Source organism: Salmo trutta, chromosome 4 (assembly GCF_901001165.1).
Source record: "Salmo trutta chromosome 4, fSalTru1.1, whole genome shotgun sequence".
NCBI lineage: Eukaryota > Metazoa > Chordata > Actinopteri > Salmoniformes > Salmonidae > Salmo > Salmo trutta.
In genome coordinates, this window is record NC_042960.1 from 43972212 (window position 1) to 43993238 (window position 21027).

The 21027-nt window shown below is 44.7% G+C and overlaps 1 protein-coding gene across 2 annotated transcripts; it reads right to left on the reverse strand.

Annotated features, from left to right (window-relative positions):
- Positions 1-4045: 4045 nt before the first annotated feature.
- Positions 4046-20225, reverse strand: dhcr24 (24-dehydrocholesterol reductase). 2 transcript variants are annotated; one of them, XM_029750897.1, is made up of 10 exons: positions 20134-20225; positions 19701-20026; positions 12621-12776; positions 12414-12519; positions 8776-8894; positions 7317-7580; positions 7030-7173; positions 6350-6547; positions 4821-4999; positions 4046-4693 (listed from the first exon to the last, which is right to left on the reverse strand). In XM_029750897.1, exons 2-10 carry the CDS (start codon positions 19929-19931, stop codon positions 4540-4542), a joined length of 1551 nt encoding a protein of 516 aa, XP_029606757.1. In that variant the 5' UTR covers positions 19932-20026; positions 20134-20225; the 3' UTR covers positions 4046-4539. The 2 variants fall into 2 exon arrangements, with proteins under 2 accessions (XP_029606757.1, XP_029606756.1); XM_029750896.1 differs by having other exon boundaries at positions 19701-20207.
- Positions 20226-21027: the final 802 nt, after the last annotated feature.

Sequence of the window (21027 nt, forward strand, 5' to 3'; positions counted from 1 at the left end):
GCGCTCAACCTGCCGCGAGTACCCTAACCACTGAGCCCTAACCCTGCTCCAATGCGCTCAACCTGCCGCGAGTACCCTAACCACTGAGCCCTAACCCTGCTCCAATGCCCTCAACCTGCCGCGAGTACCCTAACCACTGAGCCCTAACCCTGCTCCAATGCCCTCAACCTGCCGCGAGTACCCTAACCACTGACCCCTAACCTTGCTCCAATGCCCTCAACCTGCCGCGAGTACCCTAACCACTGAGCCCTAACCCTGCTCCAATGCCCTCAACCTGCCGCGAGTACCCTAACCACTGAGCCCTAACCCTGCTCCAATGCCCTCAACCTGCCGCGAGTACCCTAACCACTGAGCCCTAACCCTGCTCCAATGCGCTCAACCTGCCGCGAGTACCCTAACCACTGAGCCCTAACCCTGCTCCAATGCCCTCAACCTGCCGCGAGTACCCTAACCACTGAGCCCTAACCCTGCTCCAATGCCCTCAACCTGCCGCGAGTACCCTAACCACTGAGCCCTAACCCTGCTCCAATGCCCTCAACCTGCCGCGAGTACCCTAACAACTGAGCCCTAACCCTGCTTCAATGCCCTCAACCTGCCGCGAGTACCCTAACAACTGAGCCCTAACCCTGCTCCAATGCGCTCCAACCATTCTAGGTAACCTGTAACATCCAACCCGACCCAAATGGTGGAAGAGAAAATAATACCCTTCTCTTCTCCCCGTCTATTTGTCCTCTCCATCGCTCTCTCCTCAGATGTTCCTAGTCCCGTGCACTTCTCTGACAGTCACACCCCTCCCCCTTACTCTCCTCTACCCCCCTGTTAAACCTAACCCTTCACCTCTGACCTCTAACCATGACCCCTGTATTCCTTTCCTCCAATCAGAGCACGGTTGGTTCTGGTTGTTATGACATTGCAGAAAAGGGGTGGAGTAAGACTGACAATGGCCACACCTCCTCCTTCAGATCCCAGACACGGAGATACGTTCACAAACCTGACAGAGACAGACACACACACACACACACACACACAGTAAGACACACACACACACACAGTAAGACACACACACACACACAGTAAGACACACAGACGCACAGTAAGACACACAGACGCACAGTAAGACACACACACACACACACAGTAAGACACACACACACACAGACACACAGTAAGACACACACACAGACACACAGTAAGACACACACACAGACACACACACAGACACACACAGACACACACACAGACACACACAGACACACACACAGACACACACAGACACACACACACACACACAGTAAGACACACACACACACAGTAAGACACACACACAGTAAGACACACACACACACACAGTAAGACACACACACACACACACACACACACACAGTAAGACACACACACACACAGTAAGACACACACACACACACACACACACACACACACACACACACACACACACACACAGTAACACACACACACACACACACACAGTAACACACACACAGTAACACACACACAGTAACACACACACAGTAACACACACACACACACACAGTAACACACACACAGAGTAACACACACAGAGTAACACAGAGTAACACACACAGTAAGACACACACATACACAGTAAGACACACACATACACAGTAAGACACACACATACACAGTAAGACACACAGTAACACACACACACAATAAGACACACACACAATAAGACACACACAAAATAAGACACACACACAATAAGACACACACACAATAAGACACACACACACAATAAGACACACACACAATAAGACACACACACAATAAGACACACACACACACAGTAACACACACACACAGTAACACACACAGTAAGACACACAGTAAGACACACAGTAAGACACACAGTAAGACACACACACACACAGTAAGACACACAGTAAGACACACACACACACACAGTAAGACACACACACACACACACAGTAAGACACACACACACAGTAAGACAGACACACACAGTAAGACACACACACACAGTGATACCCGACCTGAATTGACAGAGACCTTTCTCTAACAGAGCTTGTGCGTTTCAGGGAGTTTCCTGGTGCCGCCCAGCAGGAACGCTTTGATGACAGCTGCAAAGACGCACAGCATACACACAAGCAGCACGCCCAAGACTTAGGATTCAACCATCAGATTTCAAAGTTTGGTTTTTCAACTATACTCAAATCTATATTGATCCACATGAGATGTCTATGTTTGGTACCGTAGAAAGTAGTAGAGATTTACTGTTGACAAATCAAACTTTATTATCATGCATCAACAAAAACATTTGTGGACAAAAGCAGTGACATCCTTTCTCTCTGAACACACGCGCGCACGCACACACACACGGACTGACAGGTGACTGTTCTTCCACAAGCCAGAGGAAAATGTGATTGATTTAATACCACAGATGACGTGCGAACCAATAATCATCAGATGAGTTTAAGGCGGAGTGATGTGATCACAGTGGACACAAAGAAACATGTTGTACAGTGGGGGAAAAAGTATTTGATCCCATGCTGATTTTGTACGTTTGCCCACTTACAAAGAAATGATCAGTCTATAATTTTAATGGTAGGTTTATTTGAACGGTGAGAGACAGAATAACAGTAAAAAAATCCAGAAAAACGCATGTCAAAAATGTTATAAAATGATTTGCATTTTAATGAGGGAAATAAGTATTTGACCCCTCTGCAAAACATGACTTAGTACTTGGTGGCAAAACCCTTGTTGACAATCACAGAGGTCAGACGTTTCTTGTAGTTGGCCACCAGGTTTGCACACATCTCAGGAGGGATTTTGTCCCACTCCTCTTTGCAGATCTTCTCCAAGTCATTAAGGTTTTGAGGCTGACGTTTGACAACTCGAACCTTCAGCTCCCACCACAGATTTTCTATGGGATTAAGGTCTGGAGACTGGCTAGGCCACTCCAGGACCTTAATGTGCTTCTTCTTGAGCCACTCCTTTGTTGCCTTGGCCATGTGTTTTGGGTCATTGTCATGCTGGAATACCCACCCACGACCCATTTTCAATGCCCTGGCTGAGGGAAGGATGTTCTCACCCAAGATTTGACGGTACATGGCCCCGTCCATCGTTCCTTTGATGCGGTGAAGTTGTCCTGTCCCCTTAGCAGAAAAACACCCTCAAAGCATAATGTTTCCACCTCTATGTTTGACGGTGGAGATGGTGTTCTTGGGGTCATAGGCAGCATTCCTCCTCCTCCAAACACGGCGAGTTGAGTTGATGCCAAAGAGCTCCATTTTGGTCTCATCTGACCACAACACTTTCACCAGTTGTCCTCTGAATCATTCAGATGTTCATTGGCAAACTTCAGACGGGCATGTATATGTGCTTTCTTGAGCAGGGGGACCTTGCTCGCGCTGCAGGATTTCAGTCCTTCACAGCGTAGTGTTACCAATTGTTTTCTTGGTGACTATGGTCCCAGCTGCCTTGAGATCATTGACAAGATCCTCCCGTGTAGTTCTGGGCTGATTCCTCACCGTTCTCATGATCATTGCAACTCCACGAGGTGAGATCTAGCATGGAGCCCCAGGCCGAGGGAGATTGTCAGTTCTTTTGTGTTTCTTCCATTTGCGAATAATCGCACCAACTGTTGTCACCTTCTCACCAAGCTGCTTGGCGATGGTCTTGTAGCCCATTCCAGCCTTGTGTAGGTCTACAATCTTGTCCCTGACATCCTTGGTGAGCTCTTTGGTCTTGGCCATGGTGGAGAGTTTGGGATCTGATTGATTGATTGCTTCTGTGGACAGGTGTCTTTTATACAGGTAACAAGCTGCGGTTAGGAGCACTCCCTTTAAGAGTGTGCTCCTAATCTCAGCTCGTTACCTGTATAAAAGATACCTGGGAACCAGAAATCTTTCTGATTGAGAGGGGGTCAAATACTTATTTCCCTCATTAAAATGCAAATCAATTTATAACATTTTTGACATGCGTTTTTCTGGATATTTTTGTTATTATTCTGTCTCTCACTGTTCAAATAAACCTACCATTAAAATTATAGACTGATCCTTTCTTTATCAGTGGGCAAACGTACAAAATCAGCAGGGGATCAAATACTTCCCCCCCACTGTATATGTCAGGATAGATTCTAAACACATGATAGACGGAAGAGCAGACTGGATATGTGTTGTATAACAGGAAGAGGGCATTACATCATTAAAGCTACAGTCTGTAAGATGTCCAGTCATTTAAACTAAGGAACTATACCCCTTGATAGTCAAATTAAGGAATGATAAAATAAACAAATGACAGCACAAGTCTCTCCTAGGGTTATGAGCTAGAGGTCAGGGCAGGTTGGGGTTAGGGGTCAGAGGTTAGACATCAAAACAGGCAGGTGTTAGGGCTGTGTTTGCTTCATCAGCACATTCACATTCAGTGGAATTTACAACACAAACAGGCTGAGAACACTGTGCAGACACTCCTTAAAGGCTCTCATCTTCATATTGTTGCTGGTGGGATGGCAGAGTTGAAAGGATCAGAGGTTAGAGGTCAGTGTCGTGCAGCTTTGCAGATCTTGTCGTAGACCTCGGGGAAAGCGTCCTGACAGCCAAGCTCCTTCCTCAGACGGTGATACAACGTCCCGTCAAACATCTCCCAGAACTCACTGCGCTCCATGTACACATCAGCATACAGCATCTGGAACCTGGAGACACACACACACACATCAACACGATCTGAACCCTAACTCCCTACTCTCTATAGCCCCTGTACGTGTGTGTAAGGGTTGGTATGTTTGTGTGTGGTGTGTGGGTGTGTGTACAGAAACTCACCCGTGCACCTCTCTGACAAACTGCTCCAGCTGTCTACACGAGGCTTTAGCCTGGAAGTGTTTAACTCTGGGTTCTCCATACGCTCCGATGTCCACATACAGCTCTGCCTCCTCACCTTTAGGATGAACCATCCCCCGGCCCGGGGGGAGCACGAACGGACACAACCACAGAGGGTACACCTGCAGGGAGGGACATACCAACTCGGTCACACCCCTACAACGAGACATACCAACTCGGTCACACCCCTACAACGAGACATACCAACTCGGTCACACCCCTACAGCGAGACATACCAACTCGGTCACACCCCTACAGCGAGACATACCAACTCGGTCACACCCCTACAGCGAGACATACCAACTCGGTCACACCCCTACAGCGAGACATACCAACTCGGTCACACCCCTACAGCGAGACATACCAACTCGGTCACACCCCTACAGCGAGACATACCAACTCGGTCACACCCCTACAGCGAGACATACCAACTCGGTCACACCCCTACAGCGAGACATACCAACTCGGTCACACCCCTACAGCGAGACATACCAACTCGGTCACACCCCTACAGCGAGACATACCAACTCGGTCACACCCCTACAGCGAGACATACCAACTCGGTCACACCCCTACAGCGAGACATACCAACTCGGTCACACCCCTACAGCGAGACATACCAACTCGGTCACACCCCTACAGCGAGACATACCAACTCGGTCACACCCCTACAGCGAGACATACCAACTCGGTCACACCCCTACAGCGAGACATACCAACTTGGTCACACCCCTACAGCGAGACATACCAACTCGGTCACACCCCTACAGCGAGACATACCAACTCGGTCACACCCCTACAGCGAGACATACCAACTCGGTCACACCCCTACAGCGAGACATACCAACTCGGTCACACCCCTACAGCGAGACATACCAACTCGGTCACACCCCTACAGCGAGACATACCAACTCGGTCACACCCCTACAGCGAGACATACCAACTCGGTCACACCCCTACAGCGAGACATACCAACTCGGTCACACCCCTACAGCGAGACATACCAACTCGGTCACACCCCTACAGCGAGACATACCAACTCGGTCACACCCCTACAGCGAGACATACCAACTCGGTCACACCCCTACAACGAGACATTCCAACTCGGTCTCACCCCTACAACGAGACATGCCAACTCGGTCACACCCCTACAACGAGACATACCAACTCGGTCACACCCCTACAACGAGACATGCCAACTCGGTCACACCCCTACAACGAGACATGCCAACTCGGTCACACCCCTACAACGAGACATACCAACTCGGTCACACCCCTACAACGAGACATACCAACTCGGTCACACCCCTACAACGAGACATACCAACTCAGTCACACCCCTACAACGAGACATACTGCACCAACTCAGTCACACCCTTAAAACGAGATCTACCAACTCAGTCACACTTGAGTTTGTCTAATTTATTAGGGTATATGTTACGCTGTGGAATCATGCAAAGTATGTGTCTTACATGGATGTCCTGGTGGAAGCGTGCGATAGCGGTCTGGATGTGTTTCATGGGGACCAGCATGTCCTGGACAACATGGTGCTGCTCATACAGCTGTCTGATGGTCTCTCCCTGGGTCAGCTTCAACAGAGAGATCTTAGGAGGAACCATCCAGCCAAACAACCAGCGGAACACTGGGTGGTTACCAAACGGGATGATGTCCTGGAGACACACATTCATGTTGACAGGAATCAGCTTTCCAGCAGTGCAGTGGTGTCCAGTACGTTTCAGAACGTTTAGCTATTGTAATGTACGCCCTACAGACCACGACCCTCAATAAGGATAGAATATCAGGAAGCTGTAAAACTGCCTCCTTACCCATCCTCTCCCCCAACAACAACATCCTCCGTTTGCCAGAGAAAAACTACATTATTTATAACATCATTTAAGGTTAGGAAAGAAACAATTACCAGCAAACCACACATGACTTCCTAATGGCAGTGTGTGTGTGTGTGTGTGTGTGTGTGTGTGTGTGTGTGTGTGTGTGTGTGTGTGTGTGTGCGTGCATTAGGGAGACTAATGCATGAGCTGGGGGAGAATATGATGACATGCTGAAATCTGCAGGATAAAAGGGTCACTTTGTATCATCTGTCTAATGCATTGTGTGTGTGTGTGTGTGTGTGTGTGTGTGTGTGTGTGTGTACCTGGAGCTCCCAGAAGATGGATCGTGTGTGTCTGTGGTAGTAGTGGCGTAGAGGGATGTACTCTACTGCTTTCTTGTTCTCTGACAAGTATCTCTCAACGTGCTTGAAGAACCAAGGCTTATAGTGCAGGCCGATCCTGTTGATCTGAAACACACACACACACACACACACACACACACACACACACACACGAGGGTTATGTTTAGATCTTGCAGACAGAGCACTCTCCTCCTCTCTTGTCCTTCTCAGTGTACACCCGTCATTCTTTCTCGCTTTCCCTCTCTCACCTTGTCGGGTTCAGCGGTGTCAGTCATAGTGCCAGTCATGATAACAGCTTCATCCAGTGAGTACTGCAGTCCTTCTACAAATGTGTTGTTCTTGTCCTCAGACGCCTCACTGAACCGACGGCAGATGTTCTCCAGCCCTCTGATTGGCTCATACTGCAAACGAACCCACAACCTCGCAGGGACGATCTTTATTTCCGCGGCAACCAGGAACCCCAGAGTTCCACAGGACCAAGGAACCGCGTGGAACAGGTCAGAATTCTGCTCCTGTTAGAGAACCCAAACACACAGAACAACAGTTCCCCTCCTGTAAGAGAGCCATACAGCAGAGGACAGAAACAATCCTCCTCCTTCCTAGCTCTCTCTTTCCATCTCTCTCTCTTGTTGCACTGTGAAACCTTTGTTTCCAGATTAGCTGTAGCTAGGTGTTGCCTTGTGTTTACTAATGGATTGGAGGTCTGTAGTATTACTCTGTTAGTTATAGAACTGGAGGTCTGTAGTATTACTCTGTTAGTTATAGAACTGGAGGTCTGTAGTATTACTCAGTTATAGAACTGGAGGTCTGTAGTATTACTCTGTTAGTTATAGAACTGGAGGTCTGTAGTATTACTCTGTTAGTTATAGAACTGGAGGTCTGTAGTATTACTCTGTTAGTTATAGAACTGGAGGTCTGTAGTATTACTCTGTTAGTTATAGAACTGGAGGTCTGTAGTCTTACTATGTTAGTTATAGAACTGGAGGTCTGTAGTCTTACTATTTTAGTTATAGAACTGGAGGTCTGTAGTCTTACTATGTTAGTTATAGAACTGGAGGTCTGTAGTATTTCTCTGTTAGTTATAGAACTGGAGGTCTGTAGTATTACTCTGTTAGTTATAGAACTGGAGGTCTGTAGTATTACTATGTAGTATTACTATGTTAGTAATAGAACTGGAGGTCTGTAGTATTGCTCTGTTAGTTATAGAACTGGAGGTCTGTAGTATTACTATGTTAGTTATAGAACTGGAGGTCTGTAGTATTACTCTGTTAGTTATAGAACTGGAGGTCTGTAGTATTACTCAGTTATAGAACTGGAGGTCTGTAGTATTACTATGTTAGTTATAGAACTGGAGGTCTGTAGTATTACTATGTTAGTTATAGAACTGGAGGTCTGTAGTATTACTCTGTTAGTTATAGAACTGGAGGTCTGTAGTATTACTATGTTAGTTATAGAACTGGAGGTCTGTAGTATTGCTCTGTTAGTTATAAAACTGGAGGTCTGTAGTATTACTATGTTAGTTATAGAACTGGAGGTCTGTAGTATTACTATGTTAGTTATAGAACTGGAGGTCTGTAGTATTACTCTGTTAGTTATAGAACTGGAGGTCTGTAGTATTACTATGTTAGTTATAGAACTGGAGGTCTGTAGTATTGCTCTTCTCCGACTACAAGGTTCTCTCAAAGAGTCGAACAGTAAAAAGAGTACCTCAGTACAGCGGACCAGGCTGCCATCAGCCAGCACCAGCTCAAAGGCAACACAGATGTGCTGGAAGAGTCCATAGATATGAGAGGATGACTCAATACCTGTACCCATCACAAGACCTCCTAGAGAGAGAGAGAGAGAGAGAGAGAGAGAGAGAGAGAGAGAGAGAGAGAGAGAGAGAGAGAGAGAAAGAGAGAGAGAGGGAGGTAGGCTTGATTATTTAGTAAACTAAAGACAATGGGGGAATACAATTTATTTTATTTAACTAGTAACGTCAGTTAAGAACAAATTCTTATTTACAATGACGGCCTAGGAACAGTGGGTTAACTGCCTTGTTCAGGGGCAGAACGACAGATTTTTACCTTGTCAGCTCGGTGATTCGGTCTAGCAACCTTTCGGTTACTGGCCCAACGCTCTAACCACTAGGCTACCTGCCGCCCTAATGCTCAGGAACAGTCAAGATAAAACAGTACCATGCCTTAAGATGGAAGCCCCCACATACACTGGCATGTCTCCAATGGGTCTTCTAGCTTTTAGATATTGTTATTTTGGAATTGTCCACTTCTCATTCTCAAGGTGACAATGAAAGAACCTTGTTAATGTGGTGAAATGCAGCTAAAAGTGTAAGATCTTTTGCTATGAGGCGTTAAATCAATAGGGTCACTCGGGTGGGATGGGGTGTTTTTTTTGGGGGGGGGGTTTATTTTCTAATTCATCCTATTTTTTTGTTTTACTTCTAATGTTGGAATCAATTAGCATAGCATCTATTGTTGCTTGCATGTACTATGAATGCTCCTTACAGTATGTTATTGATAAGCATGTAATGATTATTATTATGTGATATGGACCTGCACTGACGAGGTATTTGTCAACTGCTGTTTATTCTGACGATTCATTGGAAACAGAATAATAATAAAAACTGTAAATAAAAATACAAATAATAATAACAACATAGAACAACAGCACAGGACAACAAAAACAACACAGAGGTGAGGACACTTTAGGGATTCGGGGAACTCAATACCCTCACAGGTGAAAAAGCAGAGAGCAGGGTAAACACTCAAACAGTTCCTCGGTTGTGTGTGTGTGTGTGTGTGTGTGTGTGTGTGTGTGTGTGTGTGTGTGTGTGTGTGTGTGTGTGTGTGTGTGTGTGTGTGTGTGTGAGAGAGAGAGTCTCGGTGGAAATCCAGATTAATCTACAGCGTGCTGATGGGAAAACATTAAGCTGTTGATCTAACATTCATGGATCCGGAAAACCATTATGGAATCTGATCCAGGGGCGCTGTGCACTTCCGAAACCATTTCCTCTGAGTTTCACCTTCGGAACTCTACCATCTATAAACCATGTATCATCCAATCCAATGAGATGGTTATCACAACCCGAAATAAACAACCCTGATGGATGATATGCCATGGAAATGCTAAGCTACAGAGGAGTATACTACAATCAGTGAGTTAGCCAGCTAACGTTGATAAACAACCAGAAATAACTACTGATTTGCAGGTTCAACCTTTTAAGGATCTGACCCTTTTTTTCAATTTCGTCTAAAATTACATACCCAACTCTAACTGCCTGTAGCTCAGGACCTGAAACAAGGATATGCATATTCTTGATACCATATGAAAGGAAACACCTTGAAGTTTGTGGAAATTTGAAATTAATGTTGGAGAATATAACACATTAGATCTGGTAAAAGATAATACAAACAAAAAAACATGAGTTTTTTATATTTCTTTCTCATCTTTAAAATGCAAGAGAAAGAGAGAGAGAAATTGATACATTTTCAAGTACATAACTATAGAGAACAAACCAAAATTATTTGGTAATACAAAATGAAAGTTTACACACTCCCAGGAATGTCATACATGATAGATAATTAGCTCACTAACTGGCACACATCTAGATGGCCAGTAGACCCCAGTTACTACATTTGAATATAAAAATAGATTTTATCAAACAAAACTATGCTACATTTAATCTCTGGGACCCTCAGGATGAGAAATCTGAGCAAGATTACTGAATGTAGAGGTGAATGTATCAAACCAGTTGCCATGATAAAAGTTTTTTGTTGTTGTGCACTCTCCTCAAAACAATAGCATGGTATTATTTCACTGTAATAGCTACTGTAAATTGGACAGTGCAGTTAGATTAACAAGAATTTAAGCTTTCTGCCCATATAAGACATGTCTATCTCCTGGGACATTTTCTTGTTACTTACAACGTCATGCTAATCAAATTAGCATGACGTTAGCTCAACCGTCCCAGTATAGGGAAACCGATCCCGTAGATTAAGAAAGCTAAACATAGATATGCGTTTTTGGTTGTTGAGTGAATTAGACCATGCATATTTCACACTCATCTTTAAAAAAAATAAAAGGTTATTTCAGAATATTTTGGCTTTGTAGTATACCCCTCTGGATGACAATTTGACAGTCACTCAATTTGACAGTCACTCAATTTGACAGGACAACAACATATCCCACCATTCACTGAGTGTACAAAACATTACAAACACCTGTTCTTTCCATGTCATAGACTGACCAGGTGAAAGCTGTGATCCCTTATTGATGTCACTTGTTAAATCCACTTCAAATCAGTGTAGATTTGGATTGTTTTTCAAGTTGGCTGGATGCCCTTTAGGTGGTGGACCATTCTTGATACTCACGGGAAACTGTTGAGTGTGTAATAACCAGCAGTGGTACAGTGCTTGACACAAACCGGTGCGCCTGGCACCTACTACCATACCCCGTTCAAAAGCAATTCAATATTTTGTCTTGCCCATTCACCCTCTGAATGGCACACATACACAATCCATGTCTCAGTTGTCTCAAGACTTAAACATCCTTCTTTAACCTGTCTCCTCCCCTTCATCTACACTGATTGAAGTGGATTTAACAGGTGACATCAATAAGGGATCATAGCTTTCACCTGGTCAGTCTATGCCATGGAAAGAGCAGGTGTTCTTAATGTTTTGTACACTCAGTGTATATACTAGAGCTGGGTGATATGGACAAAATTCCATATTGCGATAAATTGCCTGAATTGATGCGATAACGATAAATAGAACGATAATTTTATAACATTAATGTGTACCACAGTTTTTTTAATCACCCTTTAAAATACTACTACTAGTTTGATTGTTGTAGCTATCAATTGTCCCATTAACAATCACCCATATTAGCAAACTTAAAAAAAAAATTATAATAAAAAAATAAATAATCTAGCATGTAACATAGCCATACAACAATATAACCCATATACCTAAGCAATAAGGCGCCTCAGGGATATGTGGTATATGGCCAATATACCACGGCTAAGGGCTGTTCTTACGCTTGTCGCAACATGGAGTGACTGGATACAGCTCTTAGCCGTGGTATATTGGCCATTTACCACAAACCCCCGAGGTGCCTTATTGCTATAATAAACTGGTTAGCAACGTAATTAGAGCAGTAAAAATAAATGTTTTGTCATACCCGTGGTATACTGTCTTATACCACAGCTGTCAGCCAATCAGCATTCTGGGCTCGAACCACCCAGTTTATAAAATAACATATACCACCACACAATATAACCTGAGCCATATACAACCAATATATGAGGATGATATGCAGAGGATATGACAACGAGATGCGTAGCGTACCGACAGTGAGGTCGTCCAGTTCTGGCAGCACAGGCAGAGTCCAGCCCAGGGAGTTGAGGAGAGCAGTTATCTGGCCCATGTTGACCAGGGGCTCCACACGAACCACCTGTTATACATGCACATATCCAGGTCATACGGGTTCACACACACGCATTTTTATATACAGAGCTACAGTGTGTGTGTGTGTGTGTGTGTTTGATCTCCTACCTGTCTCTGTGTGTCCACCTCCAGTATGTCCATCATGTTGATCATTATGTTCTTATTGGTCTTCTTGTATTTCCCCACTCTGAGAGAGACAGTCAGCCAGCCTGGACGACCTGTACACATGTGGGTTTTCCCCCCCTCCTTCCTCCATTCGCGCACCTGCAACACACAGACAGTATTATACTCTAGATTAAGATTAAGCTCAATTTATTCGGAAATTGCACACAAGGTCCAACCAAAATTTGACTTCCGCTTTTAACCCAACCCTTCGAAACGCGTACATACACATACAGGTTTTGGAGAGGTGAGGTGGGGGCTGCCACACAGGGCACCTGGGGAGCTGTTGTTGTGGGGGGGGTTAAGTACCTTGCTCAAGGGCACAACGGCAGGCAATGGATTCTAGGATTTGGTACCAGAAACCATCCTGTTGCCAGCTCACTTCACGCCTGATTTTTTCACGTCAGACCCAGGACCCTCCACTCTAAACGCTATGGCCCCTGCCTAAAGGTCTGGAACTTCATGGCATAGAAGCAGTGGTGACCCATCATTCAGGGCAGGTGGGGCAAAGAAAAAAAAAATTAAAAAAAAATATATATATATATACCGGTCATGCTGGAGGATGTTGCAGGCAGCAGAACGTTCTCCACAGCGTCTCCAGACTCTGTCACATGTGCTCAGTGTGAACCTGCTTTCATCTGTGAAGAGCACAGGGCGCCAGTGGCGAATTTGCCAATCTTGGTGTTCTCTGGCAAATGCCAAACGTCCTGCACGGTGTTGGGCTGTAAGCACAACCCCCACCTGTGGACGTCGGGCCCTCATACCACCCTCATGGAGTCTGTTTCTGACCGTTTGAGCAGACACGCACATTTGTGGCCTGCTGGAGGTCATTTTGTAGGGCTCTGGCAGTGCTCCTCCTGCTCCTCCTTGCACAAAGGCGGAGGTAGCGGTCCTGCTGCTGGGTTGTTGCCCTCCTACGGCCTCCTCCACGTCTCCTGATGTACTGGCCTGTCTCCTGGTAGCGCCTCCATGCTCTGGACACTACGCTGACAGACACAGCAAACCTTCTTGCCACAGCTCGTATTGATGTGCCATCCTGGATGAGCTGCACTACCTGAGCCACTTGTGTGGGTTGTAGACTCCGTCTCATGCTACCACTAGAGTGAAAGCACCGCCAGCATTCAAAAGTGACCAAAACATCAGCCAGGAAGCATAGGAACTGAGAAGTGGTCTGTGGTTACCACCTGCAGAACCACTCCATTATTGGGGGTGTCTTGCTAATTGCCTATAATTTCCACCTGTTATCTATTCCATTTGCACAACAGCATGTGAAATTTATTGTCAATCAGTGTTGCTTCCTAAGTGGACAGTTTGATTTCACAGAAGTGTGATTGACTTGGAGTTACATTGTGTTGTTTAAGTGTTCCCTTTATTTTTTTGAGCAGTGTATATATATATATACTTCCGTTCAAAAGTTTGGGGTCACTTAGAAATGTCCTTGTTTTTGAAAGAAAAGCACATTTTTTGTCTATTAAAATATCAAATTGATCAGAAATACAGTGTAGACATTGTTAATGTTGTAAATGACTATTGTAGCTGGAAACAGCAGATTTTTTATGGAATATCTACATCGGCGTACAGAAGCCCATTATCAGCCACCATCACTCCTGTGTTCCAATGGCACGTTGTGTTAGCTAATCCAAGTTTATCTTTTTAAAAGGCTAATTGATGATCATTAGAAAACCCTTTTGCAATTATGTTAGCGCAGCTGAAAACTGTTGTCCTGATTAAAGAAGCAATAAAACTGGCCTTCTTTAGACTAGTTGAGTATCTGAAGCATCAGCATCTGTGGGTTTGATTACAGGCTCAAAATGGCCAGAAACAAATACATTTCTTCTGAAACTGTCTATTCTCGTTCTGAGAAATGAAGGCTATTCCATGTAAGAAATTGCCAAGAAACTGTAGATCTCGTACAACGCTGTGTACTACTCCCTTCAAAGAACAGCGCAAACTGGCTCTAACCAGAATAGAAAGAGGAGTGGAAGGCCCCGGTGCACAACTGAGCAAGAGGACAAGTACGTTAGAGAATCTAGTTTGAGAAACAGACACCTCACAAGTCCTCAACTGGCAGCTTCATTAAATAGTACCTGAAAAACACCAGTCTCAACATCAACAGTGAAGAGGCGACTCTGGGATGCTGGCCTTCTAGGCAGAGTTCCTCTGTCCAGTGTCTGTGTTCCTTTGCCCATCTTAATCTTTTATTTTTATTGGCCAGTCTGAGATATGGCTTTTTCTTTGCAACTCTGCCTAGAAGGCCAGCTCGCGGAGTCGCCTCTTCAGTGTTGACGTTGAGACTGGTTATTACACAACGGTTATGAAGGCCAAACAGTTCTATTTTGTTTCATCAGACCAGAGGACATTTCTCCAAAAAGTACGATCTTTGTCCCCATGTGTAGTTGCAAACCATAGTCTGGGTTTTTTATGCGGTTTTGGAGCAGTGGCTTCTTCCTTGCTGAGTGGCCTTTCAGGGTATGTCGATATGGGACTTGTTTTACTGTGGATATAGATACTTTGTATCGGTTTCCTCCAGCATCTTCACAAGGTCCTACCAACGGGACATATCCTACCAACGGGACATCGAAAACTGCAACAACAACAAAAAACTGTAATATCCTATTCTATGTTTCACGGAATCGTGGCTGAATGACGACATGGATAGTCAGCTAGCGGGATATACGCTGCACCGGCAAGATAGAACAGCACACTCCGGTAAGACGGGGGGGGGGGGGGGGGGGGGGGGTCTGTGCATATTTGTAAACAACAGCTGGTGCACACAATCTAATGAAGTCTCTAGATTTTGCTCGCCTGAAATAGAGTATATTGTGATAAATTGCAGGCCACACTACTTGCCTAGAGTATTTCAGCTATACTTTTCATGGCTGTTTATTTACCACCACAGACAGATGCTGGCACTAAGACCGCACTCAGTCAGCTGTATAAGGAAATAAGCAAACAGGAAACCACTCACCCAGAGGCGGCGCTCCGAGTGGCCGGAGACTTTATTGCAGGGAAACTTAAATCAGTTCTACCAAATTTCTTTCAATGTTAAATGTGCAACCAGAGGGAAAAAAATTATAGATCACCTGTACTCCACACACAGAGACGCGTACAAAGCTCTCCCTCGCCCTCCATTTGGTAAATCTGACCACAACTCTATCCTCCTGATTCCTGCTTACAAGCTAAAATTAAAGCAGGAAGCACCAGTGACTCGGTCTATAAAAAAAGTGGTCAGATGAAGCAGATGCTAAACTACAGGACTGTTTTGCTAGCACAGACTGGAACATGTTCCGGGATTCTTCCGATGGCATTGAGGAGTACACCACATCAGTCACTGGCTTTATCAATAAGTGCATCAAGGACGTTGTACCCACAGTGACTGTACATACATACCCCAACCAAAAGCCATGGATTACAGGCAACATTCGCACTGAACTAAAGGGTAGAGCTGCCGCCTTTAAGGTGCGGGACTCTGGAAGCTTACAAGAAATCCTGCTATGCCCTGCGACGAACCATCAAACAGGCAAAGTGTCAATACAGGGCTAAGATTGAATCATACTACACCGGCTCCGACGCTCGTCTTATGTGGCAGGGCTTGCAAACTATTACAGACTACAAAGGGAAGCACAGCCGAGAGCTGCCCAGTGACACGAGCCTACCAGACGAGCTAAATCACTTCTATGCTCACTTCGAGGCAAGCAACACTGAGGCATGCATGAGAGCATCAGCTGTTCTGGACGACTGTGTGATCACGCTCTCCATAGCCGACGTGAGTAAGACCTTTAAACAGGTCAACATACACAAGGCTACGGGCCCAGCCGGATTACCAGGATGTGTGCTACGGACATGTGCTGACCAACTGGCAGGTGTCTTCACTGACATTTTCAACATGTCCCTGATTGAGTCTGTAATACCAACATGTTTCAAGCAGACCACCATAGGGCCTGTGCCCAAGAACACAAAGGCAACCTGCCTAAATGACTACAGACACATAGCACTCATGTCCATAGCCATGAAGTGCTTTGAAAGGCTGGTAATGGCTCACATCAACACCATTATCCCAGAAACCCTAGACCCACTCCAATTTGCATACCGCCCAAACAGATCCACAGATGATGCAATCTCTATTGCACTCCACACTGCCCTTTCCCACCTGGACAAAAGGAACACTTATGTGAGAATGCTATTCATTGACTACAGCTCAGCGTTCAACACCATAGTACCCTCAAAGCTCATCACTAAGCTAAGGATCCTGGAACTAAACACCTCCCTCTGCAACAGGATCCTGAACTTCCTGACGGGCCGCCCCCAGGCGGTGAGGGTAGGTAGCAACACATCTGCCACGCTGATCCTCAACACTGGAGCCCCCCAGGGGTGCGTGCTCAGTCCCCTCCTGTACTCAGTCCCCTCCTGTGCTCAGTCCCCTCCCAACCAGAACAGCTGGTGCTCTCATGCATGTCAGTGTTATTTGCCTTGAAGCGAGCATAAAAGTAGTTTAGCTCGTCTGGTAGGCTCGTGTGACTAGGCAGCTCTCGACTGTGCTTCCCTTTGTAGTCTGTAATGGTTTGCCAGCCCTGCCACATCTGACGAGCGTCAGAGCTGGTGTAGTATGATTAGATCTTAGTCCTGTATTGACGCTTTGCCTGTTTGATGGTTCGTCGGAGACCAGGTGTAGCAGTGGTAAGGTGTTGAGACTGCTGTTGGGACAGCTTTATGTAGGCCCTAACAGTTTGTGTGCACCGTTTGTCACCGTTATAGTGCAATTAATGTATTGTTTAGTGTTGTGGCTTTGCTGGCATGCATCCCACATTACATTTTTTACCCCACCAAGATTTACATGCTAAAATCGCCACTGCATAGAAGATGGATAGGTAGTAGGTAGTGGACTTTTCCTGGGTTCAATCGTTAAAGCCGTACTACTTTTCCCTGTAAATTAATCCCTACAGAACATTACACATGGAAGCAAGAATTTGAACTTTGAACCGACACAAGGGAAATGCAATATCTGATACCATGCTGAAATGCTGAGCTCCCAGAATACACTCACACACTGGCACACATTCTGAGATCTACGCAGTGAACCCTGCACAGTTTGTTATCTCTTCCATTCCCAAATCCCTTGTTCTTTCCAAAATCCCTTTAGGAAGAGAGGGATTAAGGTCCCTCACCCCAGGAATTTCACAGCACAGTCACACACACACACACACACAAAATGTATTATAATTTGATCTGTTATCATCTGGTGTTATCAGGGATCTGTGTTTAGGAGCATACACACACGCACGCATCTGGGGTTATTATCAGGAACCTGTGTGAAGGTTCAGATAACATACCATGTTTGAATTTAGACTGTAATAGCACTGCACAAGTTATCAATTAATAGGCCTTTACATGTAGGGTAGTAGAGTAGAGGCCCAACGGGCCACCAGATGGCACTGTCTGGCTCTATTATTCCTTCTATGTTGTTTAATCTGAGTTTGACTTCAATGTGCCCAGCCGGCTATGCGATTGTTTCCACCAGCGACCGGCTCATACATAAAACATCCTTCATTCAGGCTGCAAAGGCGTCGGTTTCCTCAACTCGATTTAATGGTCCACCGACCTAAAAGAACTGGGAAAATATGCGTACTGTCTAAAACAATATTTTCCACCACCATGCTAGAGTGGCTAATGCTACATCCTGATGTTGCTGCACTGTGTTCTGGCAGGTGTAAACAACAGACTGCTGCAACCTGATTGTCTGAACGCGGTGTGCAACATCTGGAAATGTTGATGATTGTGTTTTATTAAGACAGTATGGTCCTACGCATATTTGCTTGCGATACGGCTTTCAAAACATATGGCCCTTATCTTTCTTTTATTTGAAGAAACAATACTTCAAATAACAGCTAGTGTTTGCACAGATCCATTCAGCTATGGGTGTGTCCATCCGACGAAACGACACTTCTGCTACACTTCCTGAGTTACACTTACACACATACTAGATAACTAATTAGCACAGGTGGTCGCCTCGTCTTCCGTCTGTTTTCCTTAAACAAGCGCTGTAGCATGGAGATACGGCCGTGTGGGAACACTAACCCTATCAAGGTGTGTATCAATTTAAAACGCCTTTTTTATGATTTCTCGCTGATATGAAAGATAAGGTCCTTATGCTTCCAAAACTGTACAGCAAGCGATGCATATTAATGTTCAGACCGAGCATCAGGGATCTTAACAAAACTCCCCCCTACAGAAGACACCTTCATCCAATGACTCTTGTGTAATGTCATGGAATTGAGAGTCCTGATCAATGACATTTGAATTAAACCAGATCAAAGTACAGTATGGTGACCAAATTATGAAAGATGACTGTTGCTTCTACTTTGATAACGTTTGATCATAAAGTTACTGGTCCCCTCCCCCATGTCAAACGCTTAGATTCAGGAGCCGGGATTATTAAGGGGTTAAGGTGACATCACCCTAACCCTCATTTTAATACACCAATGATAACATGATGTTCTCTTACATAATTTAAATAAGTACCGCTTTGTAACCAACATTGAAGGCGTCGTTTGCAGAAGGGGCGTGGTTTATATAGCTAGATAGCTCCTCTACTGGTGCCAACATTTTACAGTAGGGTGTCAGCAAATATATTTAAAAGTTTACCCTATTCATCTATAGCAAAGATACTTACATGTTTCCCCTTTCATCTGTGTCTGGTGTTAGCTAGTTACTGGCTAGCTAGGGCTTCAGCCAGCATAGAACAAAAGGGGGAGGGTCTTTTTTGAGTTGTCAGTCTAGTCAAGCTCATGAATTTAAGCTTCCCGCCCACTCACACTGTCTTTTCAAACTTCCTGGTAGTTTGTAATTTTTCTAAAAGAAATTTCCACTCCTATCCAAAACAAATATTATGGGTGATATTTTAGTCACCCAAGAGGCTATTTTGCATGGGAATCAGAATGACTGTTCGGGGCCTTTAATATTAACAATTTAAATAGAGTATAATCACAGGAGTGCATACATAATTGATATTCAGCCTCGTGCCCTTACTTGTCTCTGGATGTTCCGTACGCGCTGGTCGTGCTGTTTAGGCGCAGAACACATCTTGAAGATGAGCCACGCGCGCAGGTAATAATACACATCAAATATGACTGAGAGCGGCAGCAGAAACAGACAGACGAATATCCATCTCTGATGAACGATGACGTAGTCTAAGCCTTTCACCTTGATCCACAACAGAAATAGTACTACCAGTCCACCAAGATACAGCAACGGATCCATCTTTACCGCTCTGTTGGTCTACTTGGCCTGATGATGGTCCAGTTGGACTTTTCCAGAGAGAAAATCCCTTCCAGGAACAATCGATCTTCTATGACCTTTAGTTGGGAGCGAGTGATGCAAGATTAAAACGCTTCTGCTTTTAAAATCCAACACAGATTCTTTATGCCAACATATGCACACACATAAATTCACACACACTTACACACATAGATAGGTGTGTACATTTTGAAGTTAGAATCCAGCCACTCCTGTCGTTCTCTCTGATATGCGAGTCTGGCTGGGTGGTCGGCTAGCCCCGCCTCTGGCCGGTGCTCATTGGCGAACAATGCGTCAATCGGGATAACTCCAGTTGCTATGTCGGCGCGCTTCGTCCAATCAGAGAGCAGAAAGCTCGTCACACCATTCACCCCCTGCTCATGCCTTCATTAACATACAACAGTTAGGTAATACAGTGGATACATGATATAAATCAATAAAACGTTGTAAAACGAATAAACAAAAAAACGAAACTAATATTAAACTAGGCCTACAGTATTTCAATATCCTATTGTATGCATGATACAATTATTAAACTGTATGAAAAACATAGGCTATATTAATTAAACTATAACAAACTTTTATAACTTCCATATAATTACAATAGTAGTTATTGCGATCATATAGCCAGGAAATAAAACAATACCAATTACTACCGTAAACAGGTAATACAACTACATTGATTATTAGGATACATGAAACCCTAACCAATGAAAATAAATTGAATGTGTGAATACAGTGCGAATACATCCTTAAATATCCATAGTTAACTATTAGTCTGAAATCAAACTAGATAAATAATACCATATACCCTATCTATACAGTGAGGTAGGTCTGGATACATAGCTTTAGCCACATCTATGAACTGTCACAGTGACAGGAGTCGTCCTTGACTTGGGTAGGAGGAGCTCACCGGAGCTGAGTACCAACACCTCAAATGTTCTACTGCTTGAGCTCCTGTTCCTCTTATAGAATAGTAGCTCAAAAGTATTGTGGAGCTCCTGCACCTAAATATAAACAGTACCGGCACCCAAAATGAGTACTGGAACCTATTTCAGTC

Coding starts and splice junctions, on each gene's coding strand:
- dhcr24 (XM_029750897.1), bottom strand. CDS start 19,931: ATGGATCCGTTGCTGTATCTTGGTGGACTGGTAGTACTATTTCTGTTG. Junction 12,520..12,620: donor AGGTGGACACACAGAGACAG/GTAGGAGATCAA, acceptor CATGTATAACAG/GTGGTTCGTGTGGAGCCCCT. Junction 6,548..7,029: donor CCATCTTCTGGGAGCTCCAG/GTACACACACAC, acceptor GTGTGTCTCCAG/GACATCATCCCGTTTGGTAA.